Below are 24,401 nucleotides of genomic sequence, written 5' to 3' on the forward strand. Positions count from 1 at the left end.
GTTGTGACCCTTGAACTCCTTTCTGTTGGCTGCTTGTAATGTTTGCAATCTAGATGTTGAAGATTATTCTGCTGTTGCACTCACTGTAAGTCACTCTGGATAAGAGTGCCAGCTAAATGCGTAAAATGTAAATGTACAAACAGACAGTAACCCCAGTGCTCTGCTTCACGCTTATATTTGGAGTCATTTCGACATTGTCAGATTTGATTTTCTGCAATAATCTTCTAATTCCTTCCTGGCGTACTGGTAAATCACGCCTGAAAAGTGGCAGAGAAGGAAAATAAGGAAATGTGTCACCATCTGCTGCTGAGTGGTACAGTATTAGTGGTGCAATAGCTCCTTCATGACAAGGGTGTGTCTGATGGTACAAAACACGCTGTAACACAGCAGCAAGAAAATAAGATGGCTTTGTCTGTGGTGAGCTGCTACCCAGTAAGCCTGTCTCTCTCTCCCACACAGTCAGGCTTAATGAGACAGGGTGAGGTCACCTCTGACTCCCCAAAACACACTCCATACACTCTCCTCCCTGCCTAAAAGAAAACACCTTGAAGACAAAACAACCACTCTGCACCAAGGCAAATGTACAGATGTTAGGACTGGATGGTAGAAGCTGAAAACACTAAGTTATATCAGTACTTCCAACAGATCGGCACCATAACAAATCAAATTCAAATCTCAAGACAATAAAAATCACAAGAGAGTGGAATTCTTTACTTTGGACCTCCGTCAGTCAACTCACCTTCTACGATGATGGACTCGGTGGTGGAGGGAGCAAGGGAAACGGCGTCTTCGTTGAAGCGTTTGAAGCGCAGGGCATCCGTCTCGTCCATCTCCCCTGGCAGGGATCTGAGGGAGGACAACCACAGGTCCAGGGTGGCGTACATGCTGAGACTGGTTTGACTCAACCAAACAGCCTAACCTAACTAAAGAGCCAACATGCGCAAATGCAGGTCCACAGTGGCGTACGGTAGTAATGACACCAAATCAGACACGAAAGAGAACAACCCAGGCAGCTACACGTTTCTTTCCTGATCTCTTTCTTCAACCTGCTTCTCTTTATCTTTGCCTTTCTGTCTCTCTCTCCCTCTCTTCTGCCTTTCTCTGTTAGTACTTTTCCTGTGCCTCTCTCTCTCTCCCTCTGCCTCCCTCTCTCCCTACACACCTTTTTGAGTGATGCGGCAGGAAAAGTACTTCTGAGAACAGTCTAGACTCGGTTTCAAAAAGCTGTTAAATCAGAAAAGACAGCTTGCATTGGTATGTCAACTATAAATACACATCATAGGATGGCATAGAAAAACAGTACTTCAGCAGGAGAGACAGGATTCTATAAATAGTCAGCATTTACATAAACCAGATCCCACAAACATCTTAGGCCCTCAGCAGCATTATAGATTTGAGGGAAAAGATATTTTGTTTTCGTGCTGGTTTGTAACTTCTCTACTGGAAGTAAAAAGGGACACTGATGTCCAGAGGCAACCTTTTAAAACCACTTGCTAAGAGAGGGTACAAATACAAAAACCTATTTCCAACTTGGGTCCCTAATAGAGGAGCGGAGATACTGGTACTGACCCTGAGCTGCTGTGGTGATGGAGGCTGTGGCCAAGGCTGGAGGCGGAGGCCTGAGCGGCTGTGGTGGAGCTGGCAGTGTGGGCGGCAGTCGGCTGAGCAGTTGGTCCCCGCGAAGTGAGGGTCATGCCTGGGGCGCGGGACAAACCTGGGGGGCCATCCACGGCCTGGGCTGAGGCTAGGCCGGACTGGTCCCGCTCTCTGTCCCGCTCTTTCAGCACTGGGGAAAAGAGACGAGAGACAGATGAAGGGAAGGAATGAGAGGAGGAGGAGGGACATGAGGAGAAACAAGGAGAGGAGAGAGAGAAACGAGAAGATGACCAGCGGAAAGGAGAGGAGGACGAGGTGGAGGTAGAGGAGGAGGAGGAGAAGGAGGAGGAGGAGGCGAGCGGTTGCTTGTTCGACTGCTCTCCGAGTCGGCCCCAGTATTTCTTCAGCCATGAGCGAGGCAGGGATCCTAAGAAACGGCAGGTGATCAGGTCGCGGTGCATCAACACTCGCACCCCCACACGTCCAGGTAGATCGTTCAGTGGGGTGGAGGAGGAAGGAGAGGAAGAGGAGGATGGTTTTGCAATCCTAGAGCGAGCTCTGCAGGCTCCCGGGGTTCGGCTACTGCCCTTGCTAACAGCTAGTTCCATCATGGAACTAGCTGGAACTAGAATGGTAGAACTAGAATGGTGGAAGATCAAAGTATATCAAACCATATCAAAGTATGGTTCAATACTAGCAGTACTAGTATTAGTAATAATTGTTGCTAAAGTAGTAGAAGCAGTAAAAGCAGCAGTAGTCTGCCTTCAATCCCAATCAAACTAAGGCTGGGATGGAGATGGAGTCAGGATTGTAGGTGATGCTGTGTGCCGGTCACTGATGTAAACCAAGACAGAGGACAGCAGACCGCCTGGCTTTATACCCGCCCAGAGCCTTTGTGTCTGATCTCATCTGGAAACTTCTAGAAACACGCATGCTCTTTACATTTCTCTCGCAATTTCTGATTCTCCATCACCACCTCCCTCTCATTCTTTTCCCAGTTCCTCCCTCTGCTCCTCATTTCACCGACCCCCTGCTCTAGCTACTGATTGGCCAGTGCAGGACATGAGGAGCAATCAGGTGTGTGTGACAGGACTCCAGCTAGGCAACAGAGAATAACAACTGCTACAGGAGATTAACTTCAGCTGCTGCTGCTGCTGTGGCCACTACTGTCTCCTGTGGGTTGGATCACATGCAGTTGTGCAATTAAATAGGACCTGTTGAATGTTTCAGTTAACACCGATTGCCAATTTCTAATATGGACCACTTCTTAATGAAAGAAATTGACAAATGTCTTTGAAAATAAGAATTTGCAGGTCTTATTTTTATTCCATAATCAGCTGTTTAATTACCACAGATAATTGCCCAGACTTTCTATATTTACTTTGGTCTGATACTAATTAAGACTAGTGTTCAAGTATTACATATTATACAGTATTACATATGTAAAACTATATGTATCCCTGTTCTGCTGGGAATCAAACAAAGTCCAGAGTTCTCCAAAAATAAACCAGAGGTGAATTATGTGAACTGGTCCTAACCAGGTCTAATTATCACCTTCGATCACAGTCTGTTGGGGGCCAATCTCCTCCTCTACACACAAAAGTACAAGTAGACAAACAGACAAACAGACACACACACACACACACACACACACACACACACGCACACGCACACGCACACGCACACGCACACACAACAAACAAACACCCATGTATGCACAACACAAAAACACAGCAAGAGAAAGATACAAGTAGTCCATGCTAAGCTGTCGTCAGGGTTCATCAGAGACACTATTCATCTTGCTAATCCTCTGCAAACCTCCAGAGAGGCAACCAGATCTCTCTAATTTGACACAAAGGGACTGGCAGAATCACTGCACACCCCACAAGCCACCTTTCCACCCATCAATCCATCCTCCCTGCTGTCAGTGGTATTCATTAGGGGTGTGTGTGTGTGTGTGTGTGTGTGTGTGTGTGTGTGTGTATGTGTGTGTGTGTGTGTGCACATGCGTGTTCTATTTACCAAAGTTAGGAGATCCTGAGGCTGTCCTTTGTAGAGAATCTCTCTGTGTGGAGAAAAGAAGAAAGAAAGCATTTATTCGAGGGCAATCTCTCGAGCCCTTATCAGCTGAGTGACAGATTACGAAATGCCTAAAAATTGCCTGCTATTACAGTACTTTTTTTTTTTTTACAGTACTACAGTACTCACAAGGCCAAGGACTTTGCTTCACAAGCAAACAAGACCATCTCCAAAGGCATATTAGTGGACAGAGGCATATAATCCTCTATCGACTTGTTTTTTCATTCGAAAATCTATTGACTGTGCTATTGATACAAAGACTGACCATGTGTGACAGCTAAAGGCAAGTTTTAAATATACTTTGAAGCTATTGATATTTTGTTTACATTGGAATATATTGGTTTATAAATTGTGAGCCAACATGACCTATATTTTAAGGGATCTGAAAGTCACAGATTTATTTTCCATGCATGTCCTACCCTTCGAAAACCTATGTGCATATCAAATTCAAATTTTTATTTGTTACATACACAATCATACACAGTACAATGCGCAGTGAAATGCTTTAGATATATACTCATAATAACTATACTCAACTTCCACAAAGGAAGTTTAAATTAACAATAATACTTTGGAAGGCACCAGGGCTACTCCAGTGTTGTGTTTACCTTATTCTTGCTGCTGCTGCACTCTCCCAGCAGAGTCCTGCAGCTCTTGTGAACGTTCACAGCACAGTCTGAAAGACAGCAGGATAGGACAGAAACTCAGAGACGCTGTAGCAGTACCTCAGTGGATTTGGTTTGCTTGCACCCACACAATACAGATAGTAGGGAGGTCAGGAGCTCACTCTCTCTCTCAGTTTGATTCTGTAGCTCTGTTTGTTCATCTGTCTGGAAAACAAAGCCACACTGAAGGGAAAACTGCTGTCAGGTTTGGATGGAATGACATTTAGGCTGATTAGCAGAGATACAAATCAGAGTTGTTTTGGAAAAACATACAGTGGGCTACTGGGTTCTCCTCTCCATGATCAGCTTCCTTGCTAGGTGGAAAAAACACCGGAAGAAACCAAACCACTGAGCCTCACAGACTGGCTACATACTGTATAAGGTAGGTAACATAAGCCTTTCCCAAGGGACTTGGCTGGCCAAACAAATTGCGTTATCACTATGCAAAGCCTGAACCCAGCCCAGCCAGGTAAATCCAGGCTTATGTGGACAATAAACACATGGACTTCAATGCAAAACACAGAGCAGCTATGCTATATGGAGATTGATCAGTGGAGGCAGGGGTGGATGAGTTGGCAATTGCCTGGTCTAATGCAGCAATTAGTGAGAAACAGCCTTTATCTGGCTGCACCAAGTGGGTCACTCAATACTGGCTGTGTGCTTTAAGAATAAATAGAAAGAGTGGCCTTGCTGTGTGTGTGTGTGTGTGTGTCCTAACAACTCATTAAATCACTCACCTCTTTGCAATGGTGCATGTGTTTGTGTGTTTTTCCATACATTAAACATATCACATGGCTGTAGGCACGAGGCAGTATGGTGATTGTCTAACCCTCCAGGTTGCATGGCTTGTTCACAAAGATGGGGCTCCTCTGAACAATACAATGTAAACAACATGGCCAACACTAGCAGCTTCCACTAACTGCTGCGCTGCCTACTGTAAAAGCTTCCTATTGCCCCTCCCCTCCCTTTTTCCACCTCTCTATGCTTCCTATTCTATATGTTTGAAGTCAATACAAGACAAAGGGCACTAGCACAAAAACAACAAAATTCTTCCTGTATGGTAAAAGCATGAAGTGGAGATGGATTATAATTTTTGTGTGCATGTGTGTGTGAAGGTAGTAGGCCATTAAGATTAGCTGCAGACATAGTATATGTAGGTCTTCTGTATTTAAGAGGACAGTAATTGTAATCTATATTAATTTACCACTTTCTCTCACCCTTTATATCTAACTAATTTCCTCTATTATTTCCATTTCATTCTCATTCTCTATCCTAACCCCCCGCTCTTCCCCCCTCTCTCTGATAATAAATAAACATTGGCTGGCTGAGCTGAAGGAAAAGAAAACAGAAACTGGCTTCTGAATAATCTTCACCACTGCTGCCGTGTCGCTTTTTGGCTTGGGCTCAACCTACAGTACACCACACTGAACTGTTACATTTAGTCTGTGCTTCATTACAATGTTTCTGCACAAATTTAGACCAACCCAAACCCCATTTGGCAATCTGTAGGCCTACACTCTGCTACTTCTCATCCCGATATAGACACTGAGTAAGGCATAGCTTGCCAAAAAGCACAAATCTACCCTCAAGGCAAAAAACGAACACAACCAACACTTTTTGAAATCTTACTCCTTTGGATCAGCTATTTATCTTCAGATTACACTCGTTTTTGCTCAGTGATACACATTTCTTCTTTGTAAATGCCAGAGAAAAGATTGTTTTTTCACCTTAAGGAGGAGGTTACGGGCACTGAACCAGTCAGTAAGCCAGCCAACTCATCAGCAGTCAAGCAGCCAGATCCAGAGGTAATTTTCCACCTCGCTCCAACTAATGTGTGAAATTCCACTCTCTCTGCCAGCCAGGCTCATTCAGACAAAAGAGGAAAAAGCACAATAGGCCTTCAATGTCTAATTAAGTCTGTCAAGCCAGTACATCTTCTACCCATCTTCATCAAAGACCGAGCTCACTGACTGGGCAAAGCTGGGGAAAGTCATGCTATAAACAGGAAAAGATAAGAAGACCTGGGAGGTAAGCAGATCTAGACAGAGTAAAAAAACCACAGCAGTCCTTCTCATTGTGACAAAGTTTGCCAAAGTCACATGGAGTCATCAGTGAAGAAACCAAAACTAAGCTACTACTATGAGAGGAATGTGTAGCCTCGCTAATCATACTCATAAACTGCATTCAAACAGAGTTATTGCTAGATGGAAGTAAATGAAGCTAAACAAGAACACCATGTTCACTGATAGTAGCAGCGCATCTCAGCACTGACTCACTGTGGCTACAGACCACAGTAGTGGCAAAGTGAGTGATGATAGGAGAAAATAGACCATAAGGCTGCAGCAGATAGTCACGGCCGATAATATAACTAAGTATAACAGAGATCAGACCTCAGATCAGTTTTAACTTCATTTCACGTCCACTTTGAATGAGATGTCAAGTGGACCTAGTGGGTGATCCTAGACCAGCTCTCCTACTCTTGAGCAGTGTGATAAATTCCCAGCCAAGTGCGGTCAGTGTTGTGGTTTGGAGCTGATGCACGGGACAGTCGGCCCCCATCAACACCAGCACCACACCCTACATCTGCTGACTGACAACTACCCTACCACACAGGAAGCAGATATGTGGTGCGAAGTGTACACTTCAGTGAGTGACTCAATGAGCTGTGGGTGGAAACAAGGCCTCGCTTCACCCTTGTGATTAGCAGAATGACAGGTGTGCATTGTTTTCTCTGGCTTGTCCTGTGTGGGAGAAATAGAGAGTAACGGCCGAAATACATGGGTCACGTAGGCGGGGCGGAGCGGGGTTTTTTACCTGCTACACAGACTCCGTCTTTGTAGTGTGTGGTTGCATGGTTTTTTGAGGAGATATCAAGTAGGATACTTTGGTTTGGTTTGGAAGTATAGGCTATATTAACTGGTATTGAATTAATTAACTAGATCGTTTTAACTACAGGATCATGGATACACATTGATTTGATTGATTTATTTTAATGTGCGATGTAAAAACACCCACAAGGTTGCTCTGCTGCGTCACATTGCCTCTGGTACAATGAGGTATTTATTTTAAACATTTTTAAACAGATTGTACTCGTTTTTTACACAGTTCTATGGAGTTTTTACCTGTTTGAGGGCCGCGTAGCCGCGCGTAGAGGGGAAAAAATAGACCAGACGCGCAAAAATAGAGATGAGCTGCGCGATGCCCGCGCGGGTGCGCGCGGCTTCCGTGGTCCGTGTAGCAGCTTCAGTTGATTATTATGGACGCGCTCTGTTGCGGGCATTCCGCGGCAGACGTGACGCGCCGCGTCCGTGTCCCATGTATTTCGGCCGTAAGCTGCAGGTTGCTCTGACAGAATGGCCAACTATCCCAGTTTACATGCATTAGACCTGACCTATATCACAACAGGATAGGTGAAAACATTACAATCGCTCATATCAAAGCAAGTTAAAATCACCTGTCAGTTCTGTTCCTTCCCTGAAGAAAAAATGTTCTGGCTTGTGTTATCTTACTGGAAGAGACTGGAACCATCAGAGCTCCAGATAGCAAAGGGCGGGTTCTTCCAGGCAAAACACTCTCAGGTTACCTCATATAAGCAGATAGCCTACTTTATAGCCTTTTTCTGATCATATAAAGTACTGAAGTAGACCCTCCTAATGCCCATTAGATATTAAATAACCAAAACCATCAAATGCAAGACTACAGTGTGGCACTGTAGTTTTTGTAACATTAAATTTGTGTAAAGTTTTGTTAACAATAGTCCAGCCTAGCTCTGAAACATGGGTTTCTTGTATTCATCATAATAACTAGAACTTATAATGCATGTATGCAGTGATTTGCTTGGGTCAAAGCATCTGATACCATATAATGTGGCAGTCTACTGTTCAAACACCACAACTTATTCAGTTAAGGTGTATAAGGAGTGGGTGAAAGGTCAGCCTGTCCTCTCTGCTAGCCAACTAAAGTTTCAGCAAACTCACCATCTCACCCAATTATTTCATCTTATACACTGCAACTTTGCACAATGTAGTGCCACCATTTTTGAAACCAACTTGGAGGAGAATCAATACAGTAACAGTATAGGTCTATATTTCCTGTGTTCTCTTCACACACACTGTCTTATTCTTAAAACCAAGTTAAGACCAGCTTGTCGGTCCTAAGTATCCTATCCAATCCACAGAAATAACCCCCTACTTCAATTGGTTGCTACAGGAAAAGAGGTCACAACAACTGTTTTGGGGGCATTACTTTCTTACATAGCAGCCAAAAACTGACATCACCAGCTTCCTGTGTGTATCTGTGTGTGTGTGTGTGTGAGAGAGAGTGAGTGAGAGAGAGAGCAGTTCGTCCTAATTCAGTGCGACAATATGGGACAAAAACACCAACACTTGGGGCAAACTCTGAATCAGCCAGCCAATATATGACATCATCCAATGAAACAGGAGAACTTGGGGCTTAGGGAGCTGTTTACTGAAGGAGGCAAAACATCTCTATCAATCACATTTCCCAAAAAGTAGGGCCATGATCGCCATTACAGGCCAGTAGCGTATACAAAATATCAATACTTCAAAGAGTGGCTTGGGGAAAACTCGAGACAGTGTTTTGAGGCAGACACATATCTAGGCCCAAATAAATGCTTTAGAATCCCATCTAAAAAAGTCATATCTAATATAAGAGAAATTGTTTTATATTCTACTTTATTTCCCCTCTGTTGATTAGGCCCCTTGATGGAGCAGCCTGTCTGTTCTGTCCTATGTACCCTAACCAGTCCACCTGACTAGTCAGGCAAATGGACAATAAGACAAGCAGACAATAATGGTAGCTTATAGGTATAAAATAGACAGCTATGCAGACAATAAAGATGGAGAATCTACTGCGAGGTAGTCAGTGGAGACAGGCAGGCAGCCAGACCCCACATCATGTATACGCAGACACCCAGAGACTGAGAGAGGCAGGCATGTTGGAAGGCAAATCAGTGATGCATGGAGAAGTGGTGTGCTAACAGGGTGAGATGGGTGAGACCCGGAGTCACTGGAGTGGGCTGTTATGCACTGGCAGACCTGCCAAGCACAATTAGCACCATGTGACCCAGTCAGAGAGCTCAGAACAGAGGTGAAGAGAGACAGGCTGAATGGTCAACCCTTAGCCAAGGGCATACTGCCTGATGCCTTTATAACATTGGTACAGGGCATCGCCTGCCCGGCCGAAGAATGGCAAGAATTTGACATTTAAGAAAAGCATCATTTAACATACTAAAGATTGTGCAGATTAACGGTCAATACCTAGCTAGCTGCTCGATTCAAATTAGCCAGCTACTATGAGGCACACAAGAATATACACCTGTAACTGTTTACACTATGTTTACACAACGTTTAACACTATGGCAGATGTAGGCTAACCTAAACTTATACACTTGAGAGAATAGCTAACAGAAGTTTTGCTAAAGAGAAATGCGTTTTTACTACCGGATAGTAAACAATGTTTGAATTTCCTTTATTGCTCTATGAGAGGCTGAACCTGACAGCCTTCGTTTGGTCTACTACTAGCTAACTTGACTTAAATAGCTAGCTTTCCAGCTAGCGGCTAGCAATCACCTGTTGAGCTACAAGAATTGAACTGAGTCTGCTAAGCAGCAGCAAAGACAGACTATTGAAAAAGTAACTGGAAGAGCGGTGAAATGCGTCATTCAGAGATAATGACATATACACAATGGGAATATTTTGTTCAGCTCTATATACTATTAATGAAAGTTAATTAAAGATAACTAGCTAGCTACCTAACCTTGTTTTGTTTAGACAAGCGGGGTGTAATATAAATCTAGCACGCAGGCTAACAAGCTAACTGGCTAGCAAACATTAACGACTGTAACTGGGACCTAATTGGGCCAACTACTAATGAACCCCACTAAAAAATAGTTGGCTTTCCACTTGCCAGCAAACGAACATAAACATGACATAATACCAAGACAAAAGTAGCAAAATGCCAGGAATGATCGGCTAACATTAGCGTTAGCTGGCTAGCTAGCGGCCAGGATGTCTGAAAAGTCCATTGAGCGAAACAACGGGAGTTATCCACCTGATCCCGCTTGAGACCAACACTACAGTAGCTACTGCTTACCGTTTCAGTAAGACCCAGTATTATCTTAATCAGTGATATCCAAAGGGAGATGTGGTCTGTCCATAAGCCAGAAAAATCAGTGCAGCCACTGAGATCAATACAAGCAAGTATTCCACACTCTTCGTTTTGTCCAGTTTTGTGTCCTACTCTCCACTGGGAACAATCTCTGGCATACAAACGACGCATTCCACAGGCTGATTCTAGGCTGATTCCCCCCAGGGCTTGGTTCAAATTAAAGGGACACTCACTTGTTTTCTCACGCCTACATATAACAATAACACAAGTGTCAGAATTTAGAATTTATTCACAAGTTTATAATTTTCAACAGCCATGTTTGATGAATGAGGAATTGTCTCAGAGCGAGAGGGATAGAAAGAGGGAGAGACAGAGAGTGAGAGAGTGTCTGTGTGTGTGTGTTTTCTCACTGGTTACTGGTTAATGTTAAATCAAAATGTAGCAGTGCGGTCTTAAGCACTCTGGATGTGTGTGGGTGCCTTGTACCTTTTGAAATATGCCAGAACAACTTTGTTTAATAAGCACACTAATCTAAACAGTCATACATTATATTCCCCCCTGCCAGACTGCAAGATTTATGACTGTTCTGGAGATATTATGGCTTTTGTCTCCCACAGAGCAGAGTGAGCTAGACTCAAACTTATTAGGCTGCAATCATGTTTGTGAAATAATGAAGTAGAAGCACAAAATGAGTAAGTGCTCCTTTCCTTACGCTGTTGAGACTAAAATATAAGGATTTGAAAACTGCCACTAAAGTACCACTTCACCCTACTGTATGATACAATTTACCAGTGCAGACCAAAGAAATGAAATGACACTAATATTGAGAATAGTTGTGTTTCCTTGTTCTTTGTTGGAAAGGTGATATGAAATTGATACCGAAACCAGAGCTCCTCATGGCAGAGAGTATCCCTTCTGTTTACAGATAGTCTCTCTGAGGAGGATTCCCCTGCAGCAGACCACGTGGTCTACGGGAAGAAGTCTCTGGATTACGATAATGTCAGCAGATGTGTGACAGAAGCCCATGCAGCTGACCAGACCTGAGTGTGACTGTATGATGTGGATGTGCTAAAAAAAAAAACCCCAAAAAGCCTGTTTTGTTTTGAAAGCATTAAAATCACATGCTCAGATGGAGAAACCTCAATCATGCACTTATATTAAGCTTTTTTTTTCAAGAACAATGCAGAGAGTCTGTCTTTAACTATAGTGAGTGCAGTTTTATTCACCTGTAGCATATCTCTTCAAGAAGAATTTTAGCTATAGATCCAGGAAACGCTATTTCAAGAAACTATTTCAAGAAGAAGAGTTATTTTCAATTAATTTTGGGATAACCGACAAAAGAATAATTGTTGTTTTTGGTGTGCGTGTGGAGGGGGGTAATGGATCTTGTGCAAGTAATTACAATATAGTTAAACTCGCTAATATTGTGTAAATGTGGTATTAAAGAATATGTTCAGGGATTTTACAAGTCACGACATCCACACATTTTCCCACCACTCTTTTAGTTTTTGAGAAAACTGTCTGACCAAACTTAATCTCTCAAATCATATAGAAGCACAACCGTGTGCATGTATTACGTACTGTAAAAGCTGTAGTAAGAGTAAAAATAAATAACAGAACTATTGGAGAAGTCTATCGGTTTTTATTTGAATGCCTTGGTTCCCCCTTGACCACAAGAGGATTCTTGACAGATTAAAAGGACCACAGTCAGTTTCAGCCAGACGTAAACACAAACATGAAACCCTTTTGATCGCTTCATTGATCAAAACTTTGTTAAAAACAAACAAAAAAAACAAAACAATACCAAACCAGTACTTATGTGAGAAAATATTTTAATAATTTACCTATGAGAGATAGGTAAATTATTATTCCTAGTTTGTCATGCAGTCTATATTCCTGGATCAGTGTTTTCCCCCTGTACCCTACTCATCGCTGCCTGCACCAAACACACAGGGCTGTTTCATGTGTCTTTCATCACATACTGCAGTGCTTATCAGCTGAACTGCAGGCTGCATAGGAGTGGTGTAAGTGTGTCAGAAAGAGGAGCCGGGGGGTGTTGAAATGTCCTGTACAGGTCTGCTTCATGAATGGATGCATGACAGTGTTGCTGCTTCGACATAAAGTGCTTTCTCAATGTAAAAGCTGCTCCAACAGGCAAAAGAAATGAGAAATGTGAAGAAGAACATCAGAAGAGCAAAGGCTAAAGTGTACTGTGCACTGGTAACAACAACTGTCAGAAGATGGTGCTAAAACAGTAGTTAACAAAATCAAAACAAGTGAGCTGGTTAGGATCTACAGCAGACGCTGCACCAATGAAACACTGTGAAGAATGCAAAGCAGCGAGCTGTGCGCAAGTTCAGCGTGGATAAAGACTGCCGCTTTAGTATGAAATACTTCACAGGTTCAAAGTTCAAATGCTGTTTAAAGAGGAACTGAAAGGGAACAGTGTCTTCCCTTCCGGAGAGAGAGAGACAGAGAGAGAGAGGAGCAGAAGAAAAGCCAAACTGAATACAGGGCCGGTGCCTACTGTGTGATTATCACATCCACGGTTATGACATAGTTGTGAAGAGGAAGTGAAGACGTACTTGCTATGGTCTATACTGTATTGTAGGTGCTGTATTCTGATACATAACAATGATGTCAACAAGTATATTAAAATATCACAAGGTCAGAAATGAAACTGATGTATTACACCCAGTGAGGAAGAATGGTTGTGTTTGTGTGACTGTGTGTGTGTGTGTGTGTGTGTGTATGAGTGGCTTTGTCTGTCTGTGTGCCTGAGTGTATGTTTTGTGCTCTGATAAGTGAGCGAGTGAGGCAGCATGTGTGTGTAAAACTGTACTAGAGTTGGTGTGTGAATGCAACACCTGTGCTAGGGTGTGAGCGAGAAAAACAAGCGTGGGAGAGCCTGTGGGGTTACTCACTCATGCACTGCAGGCCATGCTTTCTCTGCAGGGTCTTGCTGCACAGTGAGCAGGTGGCACAGCTGGAGAAAGCGCCTGGCACCAACTGATGCCCGTTGCTGCTGCTGCAGCACACTTTATATCTCTCTTTGGGCTCCCTCTCCTTCTCCTTCTCCCTCCCCTTCTCTCTCTGCTGCTCTTTTTCTCGGTTCTTACCCTGCAAAGAACAAGAAGAGCAAACAGAGAGGGATGTTTGCGTTTGTATGCAAAAGTGTGTGTTCTCTTTCACTGCAGCACGTATTGCATGGCTGGGTGTCACATCGCATAACTGTATCAGAGGCAGGGTATGTGACAGGGTTTGTCTAAGAAGATTAGTGTGTAGTGTGTGCAACAACATGGATGCCAGTGAACTGTTTACACTCAAGGATTTTGTCTTTGTGATATTAGGAAAGGATACAACAATTCAAATCACTGTTGTGCATTGTAGCTTAAAATGTGTGATGGAACTTTTTGCCCCATGGTTCTTATTTCTTAGCTCTTGAAGAAATTGCAATGCTTGGAATCCCACATTCAGCAAACAAACAATTAATTTAGCCATCATATGCCAAATGCAACTCAGGCAACATGGTGTATTTAAGTAGCACACAGTCAGTGACAAAGTGCACCAGTTGTCTTTGGTTTAGATTTACCTTGTCCTTATTGAAGGAGCCAGTCACCCTGTTCCTCAGAGAGCTGAGAGTTCTCTTCACCTTGGTGCCTTTCTCCACCTTCTCTGTACGATCCTCCTCTTCCTCATTCCTGGTAGAAGAAGCAGAGGATGAACCACAGCAGTGCACAATATACAAGGTATGGTCAAAATACAGCAAATGCCACCATAAAGAAATCCTTCTGTGTTTTGCTTCTGTTATAGTCTGATCATCTCATCCTCGAGTTTATCACTAAATCATATTTATTCATAATGGTTCGGCTGATCATCTGGACCCTCCTTTTTTATGAGAGCAGTAGAAGAAGCTGCCCCAGATAACATTTCATAATCTCCCTTTAGTGCTCAATTCAGGATGTCTCATGCAAGTCATATGGCTGTCATCATTGTCACACTCTTCAAATCATTAAGTGACCACTTCTACATTACTGTTATGTGCACAGTCATCCTGGAAAACACTGCACACCCAATGCATTATGGGTTGAATGTGATTTGTCTAAATAGTTACTATAACAGTAGTGATGAGAAAATTTATTGGATTGTTTCCACAACAGGAAATGCAAGCACCTGCCTCCCTACACTGTAGTGAGACTTTATGTCAGTGTCTCCTTTGGTTTGACCATATCCTGTTGTTGGTGTTTCAGACAAACTGATCTCTGGCTTTGCTGAACTATTGAAACTCTTCCATGTGTAACGGATACAGATAAGTGAGACACACAGCAATCAATTATATCGCAACAAATTCTGTAGAATTTGATATGTAATTTTCAGTGCCATGACTTGTGTAGATTTCAGTAACTCTAAACTGTGGTAGGCTACAGCGAAAAGGGCAGTACTTACTCATTAGAGAGGAACTCGTACCAAGTAACACTTCCTGAAACCTTGGCCCCTGATCTGTTGTTCCTCTGCTTGGCTCTGTGGAGGAAAAGCAGTCTGCCTAACTTAGATCTGTAAGATCCAGAAGTGTCTAACACAGCATGCTGAAACACTTGAATAAATGGCTTAAATCACAGCACAAGTGTCTCAAAGCTTTAGTCATTCAGAAAAATAAAAAATCTGACAGTGAAATATTCTTAGTCAGCCGTGAAGATAGGTTTCACTCAGTTGGGTTTCACTCCCAGGTGAGTTCAGCATCAACTGCTGAAAATTCATGTAATGTTCCACAGACAGAGCTATACTGTGCCCCATTCCAGAGATATCCTCATGCTGTGTCAGTGCACATACAAACACACATGCAAGCCTTTATGCACGCATGTACTGTATACACACTCACACACACACAGGCTCAGTGCTTCCCCGTGCTCGTGACCTGGCCTGCCCTGCTGCTGCTCCCAAGCCTGGGATGGCGTTTGTACAGTGGAAGGAGCAAGCAGACCTCCCTCTCCTGTTTACTTACCCATGGTACAGCTTTAGCTCCTGCAGAACTTTCTGTACCATCAGCCTAAGACAAACAAGACACTGAGGCTGAGTGGGGGCTGGAAGAGGAGGAGGAGGAGGAGAGGAGAGGAGAGGAGAGGAGAGGAGAGGAGAGGAGAGGAGAGGAGGAGACAACTGCTGGGAGCTGGGTGTCAAACTGTGATTTAGAGAAAGATCCTCCCATGTCTGCTGCCTTCACACTATCCACAGACATACACACACACACAAGCACGCATATACACACCCACACACACATCAAGGGGCCATCTAAGGAGCTGGGAGAGAGGACTGTGGGAGGAGGAGGTTGCAGACATATGACATGGAGCAGAGATGTCAAGAGGGAATGGGGAAAGCCCCTCCGTTATGTGGGAGTTAGATAGCTGTACCAGACTATAACAAGCTACAACTGTAGAACAGTATGTACACTACTGTCCACTACTGAACCATTCAAAAGCAGCAGGTATAATCTCTGAGACAACTCATCGACAGTTGTCTGATGTGAATCACACCAGCAGAGTATCATTTTTAGTTTTGAGAATCACTGAAACTGCTGCCAGTCAGATTGAAGCTTCTTCTGGAATATCCAAGTCATGCCTTGTAACCTAACACAAGGCAGTAGACTGATGGGTGACTGTGCAGACTTACATATGGCTTTGTCCATCAGCAGAATGTAGGTTCTCCTCAGGATCCAGCTCCTCTGCCATAGAAGAGAGACACAAAGACAGAGAAGGAAGTAAAATACGATGTAAAAGCCTCTTACAGCCACCTGCTGAGTGGTAAGCATATAGACTAGACACAGAGACACATGTGCAAACACACATGCAAAATTACATACATATACTGTATACTAATACATATACTGTATGTACACACACACACACACACTCGGACAGACCTCCTGCTGCCCTGGCCGCCTGTTTGGATGTCTCTAGAACACGGGAAACGTGTGCAGCACGTGATTCATCTGTGGCGAGGATCTCTGAGCGGGCGTACAGATGCCTGCCAGGCACACCAGCATCCTGAAAGCAATGGGGAAATTATATAAAAGCAATTTAAAATCATCACATGCGAACTTGATGTGTATTTTCACCCCCCGAAAATTTAAAAGCTGAAACACTCATGACCAAACCCTTTATTTAGCCTTAATTAGTTGGTCATTTATCATTTATTTAACCTTTTATTTAGTCATTTATATTTTTTATTCTGCATTTTCTCAAAGTGCTAGGATTAAATTCTCAATCATTTATTGTATTTATTTAGTGTCCAATGTGCTAACCATTGGGCTAACCAAAAGCTTTATTCCTTTAGGTATCTTAGTGTTGCCATTAGTATTGTGGCTTATTACCATGCTTCTGCCGTTGGCTCTGCGACAGGAGGAGACTTTCTGCATGGGACCATCTGGCTCCTCCCCCTGGCCTGTCCCAAGGCATGCTGGGTAGCCGAGGGTCTGCTGATGGGTGGACTGGAAGATACTATTCTGTTTCTCCTCCTCGTCTTCTCTCTCTCCATCACTGTCCATGGCCTGGGTGTCCAGACTCAGTCTGGCAGAACAGCAGAGACACAGAGCATGATAAAGTTGATTAGCCAATAAAATATTCCTCTCAACCATCAACAAAACAATTACAATCAAATAACACAAGCAGTAAACAATACTTTTTTTTACACAATACACAATATGAAAGCAACACTTTTATTCCATTTTTTCCCTCTGTGTTTACATCTGCAGCAGTAGTGTATCAATGGTTTTTTTTTAATCCCAGTGCACTTACATGCCCTGAAAATGAGTGAGTTGTTCTATTACTTTACTTACGTTTATTTTTGTTTTCCATTTCAGTTTTGTTTTGCAAGAGGTATTTTGGTGCACTGCTCATGTTCTCACACCATAGTAGCCTTGACTGCATTATTTAAAAGCTGTTAAAGAACAACCAACCAAACCACCAAACACACTCAGCTCAGTTATTTAACACAGAGGAGGAAGTGTTCACTGCTATGACCAAAGTGCTATGATCTAATGTGAACTTTAATTCTCTAAATAGCAAACAGCAGACTCTAATTGTAGATATCCCCACAACTTGTTTGTTTTTAAAGTCGCACTGAAATAATAAATGCTTTTTTCACCTTTTTAGCTCATTCTAACTATCTTACCATACACCTATTTGATAATTTATGCTAAAAAAAATATTTTATTGTATTTTCATATCAAACTCTCATTAGATTTACATCCTGGAAAACAAAAAATCTTTAGTGGTGACTTCATCATGTACCAGGAGGCGTATATAGAAATTCCAACCAATAAAACCATCACAGATTTTTCAACAATCATGCCCCTCCTGTCAAATTAAGCTGAATTTCTCTCCCTATAAGTGATATCCCATTGTTTTACACTTTTGAATGATCCCTCTCTGCATTATGTCCCGCCACAGCATCCTCTTTTGACAGGAAATACATCACATTAAGGAAGCAAGATGCTCTAAAAATGCTGGATTGTTATGACAATTTTGTCATAACTGATTCTTATGATTATTATGACAGAGCAACAAATCAATACCTGGTGATAGTGATGTGAGAAGTTGAATTTAGAGACCTATACCACAATTATACTGCTTGTATAATATAAGTGAGCCTTGGGTGTATTTCTATTGATTCTATGGAAATGCTCTGAATTCTTCCCAGCTCTCTGTGCATCCTACCTCCTCCCCAGGTCAATGGGGGACACAGGCACGCCCCAGCTGTGTCTTCGAGAGGTTGACATGGATCTGACCAGGCTGGGGAAGCTGTCTAGGTCTGGCTCTCCATCTAAGTCATTGCCGTGTTCCCATTCAACTCCCTCTGGTCCCATTATCCGTTCTGGTACCGCTGGTCTAGTGGGTTTTGTTGATTCCATGGATCCCAATAGTCCATTCAGATTAATTGTCAAACTAAGCCCCACTGCGGGGTCTTCACAGTCACCGCTGTCGATGATACAGCCTGGCAGTAACCGAGGACTCGGCTGGGTGACCACAAAGCTGGAGTGGGGTTCTTGTGAACCAGGCTGTATGTAGGAGGGGGGTAGTGGTGTGTAGGCCTGAGGGCAGAGTGTGGGCAGAGAAGTCTGTACAGGTCGGCTGATAGCAGGTCTGTCCGTGTTCAGCGACACCACAGTGAGGGCGCTGCTCTCCGGGACTGTGGTTACTGTGGATGCAGTAGACTGTGAAGGCAACACCCCTCCTTCCAGGTCTCTGAAATACTCTGAGTCTCTGAGAGAGGAGCTGAGGCCCAGCAGGTCCTCCACGCTGCTGCCCACCTCTGCACCGGGGCAGTCGTAGTCGCTGACTACTGAACAGGTGTCCTGGAAGTCAGGGAGGAGGGGAGAGGAGACGGGATGGAGCAAGGGAGCAAAGGAGGGAACGGAAGGAAAAGAATAGGAAAAGAAATGAATAGAAATTGGTTGGGTAAAAGATATTCTGAACACCAGCCACATTCCAAAATGCATAACTAAGAGAAAGAAGTTGAGCCAAAGAAGGAATATTCAATTAAATTGAATACATCTTTATTGTCCAGGTGCAGCATAAAAACAAGGAAACACATACTGTACACACACAAATGTAGAAACACAATATATACCCAAACATGCCCCAACCCAATATACATCCACCCAAAGATCAAGTAGTAATACATATTATATTGTGCTTTACCTGGTCGTCATTGGCGCTACTAAAGAACACGTCCTCAGCGATGGAGGCGGGGGACAGTGAGGAGGAAGACCCTGTCCCGGCCACACTGGGGGTGTAAGGCTGGCTGCTGAGCGGGGCACTGGGTGGCCCACAGGACGGACTACATGGCTTACACTCTGACGCTGAAAAATAATGGATATGGGAAGGTCAAATAAATGGGTTGTGTGAGTTTTAAACATTTTCCATATAATGCAATAGCTTCAACGATGCCATATGGAATAGAGGAACGCAAATATAGGAAGACGCAGCTGTACAACACCTGTGTAATCAATTTTGGCGATTGTGTGTGTAATGGAAGAAAGCTCGGTTTCGGCCCCTATCCCCAGCCTCTCCCTGAAAGCTCCTTTACATTTCCATTGCATAAACAGATTCCTTGATTCACATGATGCCACAAACCGCCGTCACCACTGGCAACCGCTCAGTGATCCAGCATTAGTCTCCATGTCAGTGGTGGGGAGCTGGAGCTTATTCCCTCGCTGTGCTTTCAGCAGCCTGTGAAGCTGCTTAATGCAAGACTCACTGCTGCATATACTGAGGTAAATACTCGCCATATGCAGGAGATGGGGTAAGGTATCATATGTTCTAGGTGAAAAGAAGCATTTAGGTGTGTTGTTTTAACATTTGTTACATTTTACCTCGTAAAAACAAAACTTAGATTGTGATTTGACATTCAGGAACGATCAAGACGATCAGTGCCTGTGTTTCTCCCTACACAATGTTCCTATGTGTCTGATGGTATCTGAAGAGTTTATTATGGTGTGTGAGAGTCTCGTGTTCACTGTTAGGGTTTCAGCCGCCATGCCCATCTGAGGAGGGGAGAGCCACTGCTAGGACAGGTTACATAAGGCACGTTTCATAAGGGACACCTCCTCTGAACCCAAGCCTGAGGCAGGTTGGCTCTGCAGGGCCTGATGCAAGTCTCAAGTCTTCAAGACCGAAGTCCTACTTCCTTTCCCCAGGGGAAAAATCTCTGATTTAACTTGACTCGACCGGTGTAAACAGGTATTCTGCAATTTAGCTGCCACTGATCATAGTTACAGTATATCATATCTGTGGTTTCATTAAGGAGGGAATGATGAAAGAGGGCTGCATGTGAGGAGTCACTGAATGGCGGCTTGTGAATAGGAACTTTCTGGACAATAGAACAGAAACAGAAACAGAAACCTAGACCTAGACTCCTAGACAGGCAAGGAGTATAAATTCAGTTGTGGAGCACAGAAAGGAAACTAACTATTTAAAGGTCCAGTGCAATGAGAATTGCATTTATCGATTTCATTTCACAAAGGACCTGTTAATGTACAGTAAAGTTACCCAAATTATTGATATATTAATATAACTGTCAACTTTGTGGAAATTGTTAAAACGTTCTTTGAAAAACTCTCCCTTCGGTTGTCAACAGAATCAAACAGATGTAGAATTCCAGTCTAGTTCATGGTGTAAATGATGTCACCCACATTAGGTTTTAATGAATGCTCTGATTGGTCGACAGTATGCAATATATGTTAATTAGGTGTGCCATAGTCTGTCAGATAATAGCCAGCCAGCTACAGCAAAATGAGCCAAAATATCCATGCCTCCATATAAATATTGTCATGCATTGGAGGCACAATCTTAGGGAAGGTTCGGGTCTCACTCAGTCTTACAAGCTTTGGACCATCTAACCTAACCTGACGCGCCAGATGGTTTGTTACACAGAACCATCTGGGAAGTTGTCCTTGGAAACTGTTTGGAAAAGGGCAGGCACTTTCAAAAAATACTGGGCAGGTGATTGGATGAACCATCTGTCTATCACCATCTAACCAATCAGATCAACCAATCATATGACGTAGTAGGACAGGAAAGACGAAAAAAAAAAACCTTCAGTGTCGTTCTTTGCTCTTCTTTCAATGAAGAAATACTCTCCAGTTCAGAAATAACTGATGTTATAGCAGCATCTACGCTAGCCTCTTTAGGAGCCGCCATTGTTGTGAACAAACAGTCACTTCTCGCTGTCGTCACACCTAAACCACGCCCCCAGCTGCCCTCATAGGACGCTGATTGGTCTGCTCTGAAAAAGTAATGCTCATTGTGTTAGAAATCAACATAAAATCTTTCCTGACTGAGTTGAAATCATTGCACTGGATCTTTAAATTGTCCAGAGACTGAATTTAAATGAAAGGCATGTAAATGAAAGACATGGTTAACAAGCAAATATGAATGAAAACAAAACTGAGAGATTCTTGAGGCTCGATCCAGATTTATATGGGACCCCCCACTCAAGTTAGAGAGGTCTGTCTATGATATCACCAGCAGACAGTCCCCTTCACTTCTATATTATGAAGGTAGAGCTCAGGTAGTGTTGCACAGTGAGATGAAGTGCAGCTTCAGACGGGCCACACTCGGAGTCCTACAGCATGTCCTGTTATAAAGCAGCAGCATCCATCCAGCCAGAGATGCTCTCACATAAACACACAGACAGACATAGATCTATTTTCTTTATTACTAAATCACTGGCTCGGGCCAAGGGGGGGGTGGCAGCGTCCCCGCCGGAGGGAGGATTTGTTTGCGTCCAAATCCCGCTCGTGTGAAGTGTAAACTGAGACACTCGGTGCAGACACCGCTGCACCGCTGCTGTGCTGCTTGATGCTGTCTTGTAGTGCCGCTGTAGCCTTTTATGGTTGGCCTCTCATTTCGGCTAATACATCAGAGAGGGATGAAACACAAGTGTGTGTATGTGTGTGCCCAGGTGCGTGCATGCATTCATTTATACGTATGTGTGTGTGTGTGTGTGTGTGTGTGGCTTCCCAAGTTCTTCAGAAGGGATTTGGCTCTGTCATAGTCAGTTGTTTTCCCCACACAGAGTTTGGCTCCACACATTAGTACAGTACCGCTAACAATGGCTGTACTAAAACTACTGTGTATTGTCATCTGAAATTACTGAAAGTCCCACAATAAGTTGATTTGACAAATCTGTGAGTTGATTTAACCTAAATTTAAATGTATGTTTATCATAAAAGCAGGGTTGTGAAACTGTACTAAAAAATACAAACTGTTGTCAAACTAGATAAACCAGTGGACGCCATGAGGGTGCCGTTGTAAGTAGCCCTCTGAATACACTATACAGTGATGTAATATACAGTTTAATATAGTATTCAAACATGAAATGAAATGAAAGTAAACACAATGTAATTTTTTTCTCAACTTGTTTAAACTACGGCAGCACGAGTATCAGAATATGGTTTATCCTCCATGGTAAGTATGAAAAGAAAATGCCAAAGTTGTGTGCTGCTTCAACACTTTTTGTGTTTACAGCTGATTCAAATGTGCAGTGTAACACCAACAAGTGGGTTTTAGTGTTTCTGTGAGAAAGAGGACATTTCAGCAAATGTGAGGAGAAGGAAATGACAACGTGCTTACCACAAGGCCCAAATACACAAAGCTACGTTACAATCACAAGAGGAACTTGGCATCATATGATACGGTCAGTTGATTACTTACAAGGTAGGAGTTATTAAAAAAAGCCTGCAGATTTACAGGAGGAGGAAGATTTGTCTATAGATATGTTCCTAACAGAGTCGGTAGTACAATAAACACCTTGCTGAGTATGGTTAGGATCATTCTGATGAGATGTGCAGCTGAGACACACACACACACACACACACACACACACACACACACACACACACACACACGGAGCCCATATGTTGCCCTACCGCAGAAACAGCAGACGACAAGATAAAATCACACTTGCAAATCACATAATATAAATATACTGTTCAATACTTTGCTTCTGGGACAAATTGTTTGGATTAAGGTCGCAGTGACCAGTACCTGGATGATTCATGGACTGGTGTACGGATGTAGTGAGATGTGAGTGTGTGTGTGTGTGTGTGTGTGTGACAGATGTTGCTGTGTGTAGGTGAGAGCAGAACACAGAGGCTGTTAGATCTGAGGTCGGATAACACATCAAAACAACTGTCATCTTACAGATCCCCTTTGATCAGATATTCATTACACTAGTGTTTCAAAGCGCTGAGCACCCCACACAGAGCAGTTAAAGGAAGCAGCCTACACAACTTCAATAAGTCTAACGCATTGTATTCCGCTGATGATAACAGTATCAGACAAAGGCCTATGAGAGAAGAATGAAAACTGCAATTGAGAAGTTATTGTTGCTGTGGTGTATAAAGCGCCACTTTTCAAACTTTTTCTCCGTGAACTCACATATTAAAAAATATTTTTTCTTGGGAGTCACACTCAGTCTCATTTAAAAAAACCCAACAACTTTCTTTATTCTACTAGCCCTACAGCCTACAGTGTTTTATACAACTTATCTTACATTACAAGGCCTTGGAAATGCAACGGCAGCAAAGTATAGTCAGTAAAATCATACAAAATGGTAATGTTTTGGTCAATAACAATGAGATGTTGCTGTCTTAATTTAATTAAAGACCCGTTTTGACATTTCTGCAACCCATTTTTGGGTCATCACCCAGACTTTGAAAATCATTGACATAAGATACACGAGGCCGGGGGGATGATGAGAAATGACTCACTGACATCGCAATTAACAAACATTACACCAACAGACAAACTGCAACCGTTGCTCACCGCAAACCCCAAGACCAACATGGTAAACAACAACATCTATATGGGAAAGAAAACTGAATGAAAGAGACCGGAGTTCAGAAGAAAGAGAAATGAAAAGAGCAAACCAGAGACAGCAAAGAGAGTCAGGAGCGGACTGAGGCACTTATCACACTCTCACACACCATCTCACACAGTCAACCCACGTCCTGGGTTCACATCCAGTCCATGACCTTTTCTGCACGTCATCCACTGTGTGCTATCTGACGAAGCAGAAATGGCCTAAATATTAACCCAAGTATAAAATGAGATTCTGGACATAGTTAGCGTTACCTCTCTTGAAGGACCATCTCTTCATCCAGAGTTTGGAGAAGGAGGGCCAGGAGTTGTTAAGAGGAGAGTCCGCCATGGGAGCAGCGCAGTGGGGAGGCCAGCTGGAGCTGGAGCTCTCTCACACTGGAGCTCCGGCAAGCAGCGAGAAGCAAGAGAGGGAGAGCACAGGAGGGGAGGGGGGTGGGCAGGGGGGATGCCGGGATGGAGGGAGGGGAGTCAGTGAGTGGAAGAGAGAAAAAAGTGTGTGAGAGAGTGAGAGAGAGAGAGAGCGAGAGAGAGAGAGAGAGAGAGAATGTAC

General features: G+C 43.3%; 1 protein-coding gene across 2 annotated transcripts in view; it reads right to left on the reverse strand.

Moving 5' to 3' along the window:
• arhgef18b (rho/rac guanine nucleotide exchange factor (GEF) 18b) overlaps positions 1-24,185 on the reverse strand; it is a 41,383-nt gene extending 17,198 nt beyond the window's left edge. Inside the window, exons 1-15 of one of the 2 annotated variants that reach the window (XM_071543327.1) lie at positions 24,104-24,185; positions 19,166-19,326; positions 18,182-18,819; positions 16,837-17,032; positions 16,387-16,510; positions 16,258-16,260; positions 16,137-16,188; positions 15,472-15,516; positions 14,916-14,990; positions 14,062-14,170; positions 13,394-13,589; positions 4,284-4,351; positions 3,619-3,661; positions 1,570-1,786; positions 740-846 (exon numbers count right to left, since the gene is read on the reverse strand). In XM_071543327.1, coding sequence (XP_071399428.1) covers positions 740-846; positions 1,570-1,786; positions 3,619-3,661; positions 4,284-4,351; positions 13,394-13,589; positions 14,062-14,170; positions 14,916-14,990; positions 15,472-15,516; positions 16,137-16,188; positions 16,258-16,260; positions 16,387-16,510; positions 16,837-17,032; positions 18,182-18,819; positions 19,166-19,326; positions 24,104-24,179 — 2,110 coding nt within the window. In that variant the 5' untranslated portion in view covers positions 24,180-24,185. Of the gene's footprint in view, positions 1-739; positions 847-1,569; positions 1,787-3,618; positions 3,662-4,283; positions 4,352-13,393; positions 13,590-14,061; positions 14,171-14,915; positions 14,991-15,471; positions 15,517-16,136; positions 16,189-16,257; positions 16,261-16,386; positions 16,511-16,836; positions 17,033-18,181; positions 18,820-19,165; positions 19,327-24,103 lie in introns of those variants that run through there. The other variant, XM_071543328.1, reaches the window with a different exon arrangement.
• Positions 24,186-24,401: the final 216 nt, after the last annotated feature.

Source organism: Centroberyx affinis, unplaced genomic scaffold (assembly GCF_046629955.1).
Source record: "Centroberyx affinis isolate AG114_WGS23_722 - 3 ecotype Tasmania unplaced genomic scaffold, CSIRO-AGI_Caff_v1 ptg004288l_1, whole genome shotgun sequence".
Taxonomy (NCBI): domain Eukaryota; kingdom Metazoa; phylum Chordata; class Actinopteri; order Beryciformes; family Berycidae; genus Centroberyx; species Centroberyx affinis.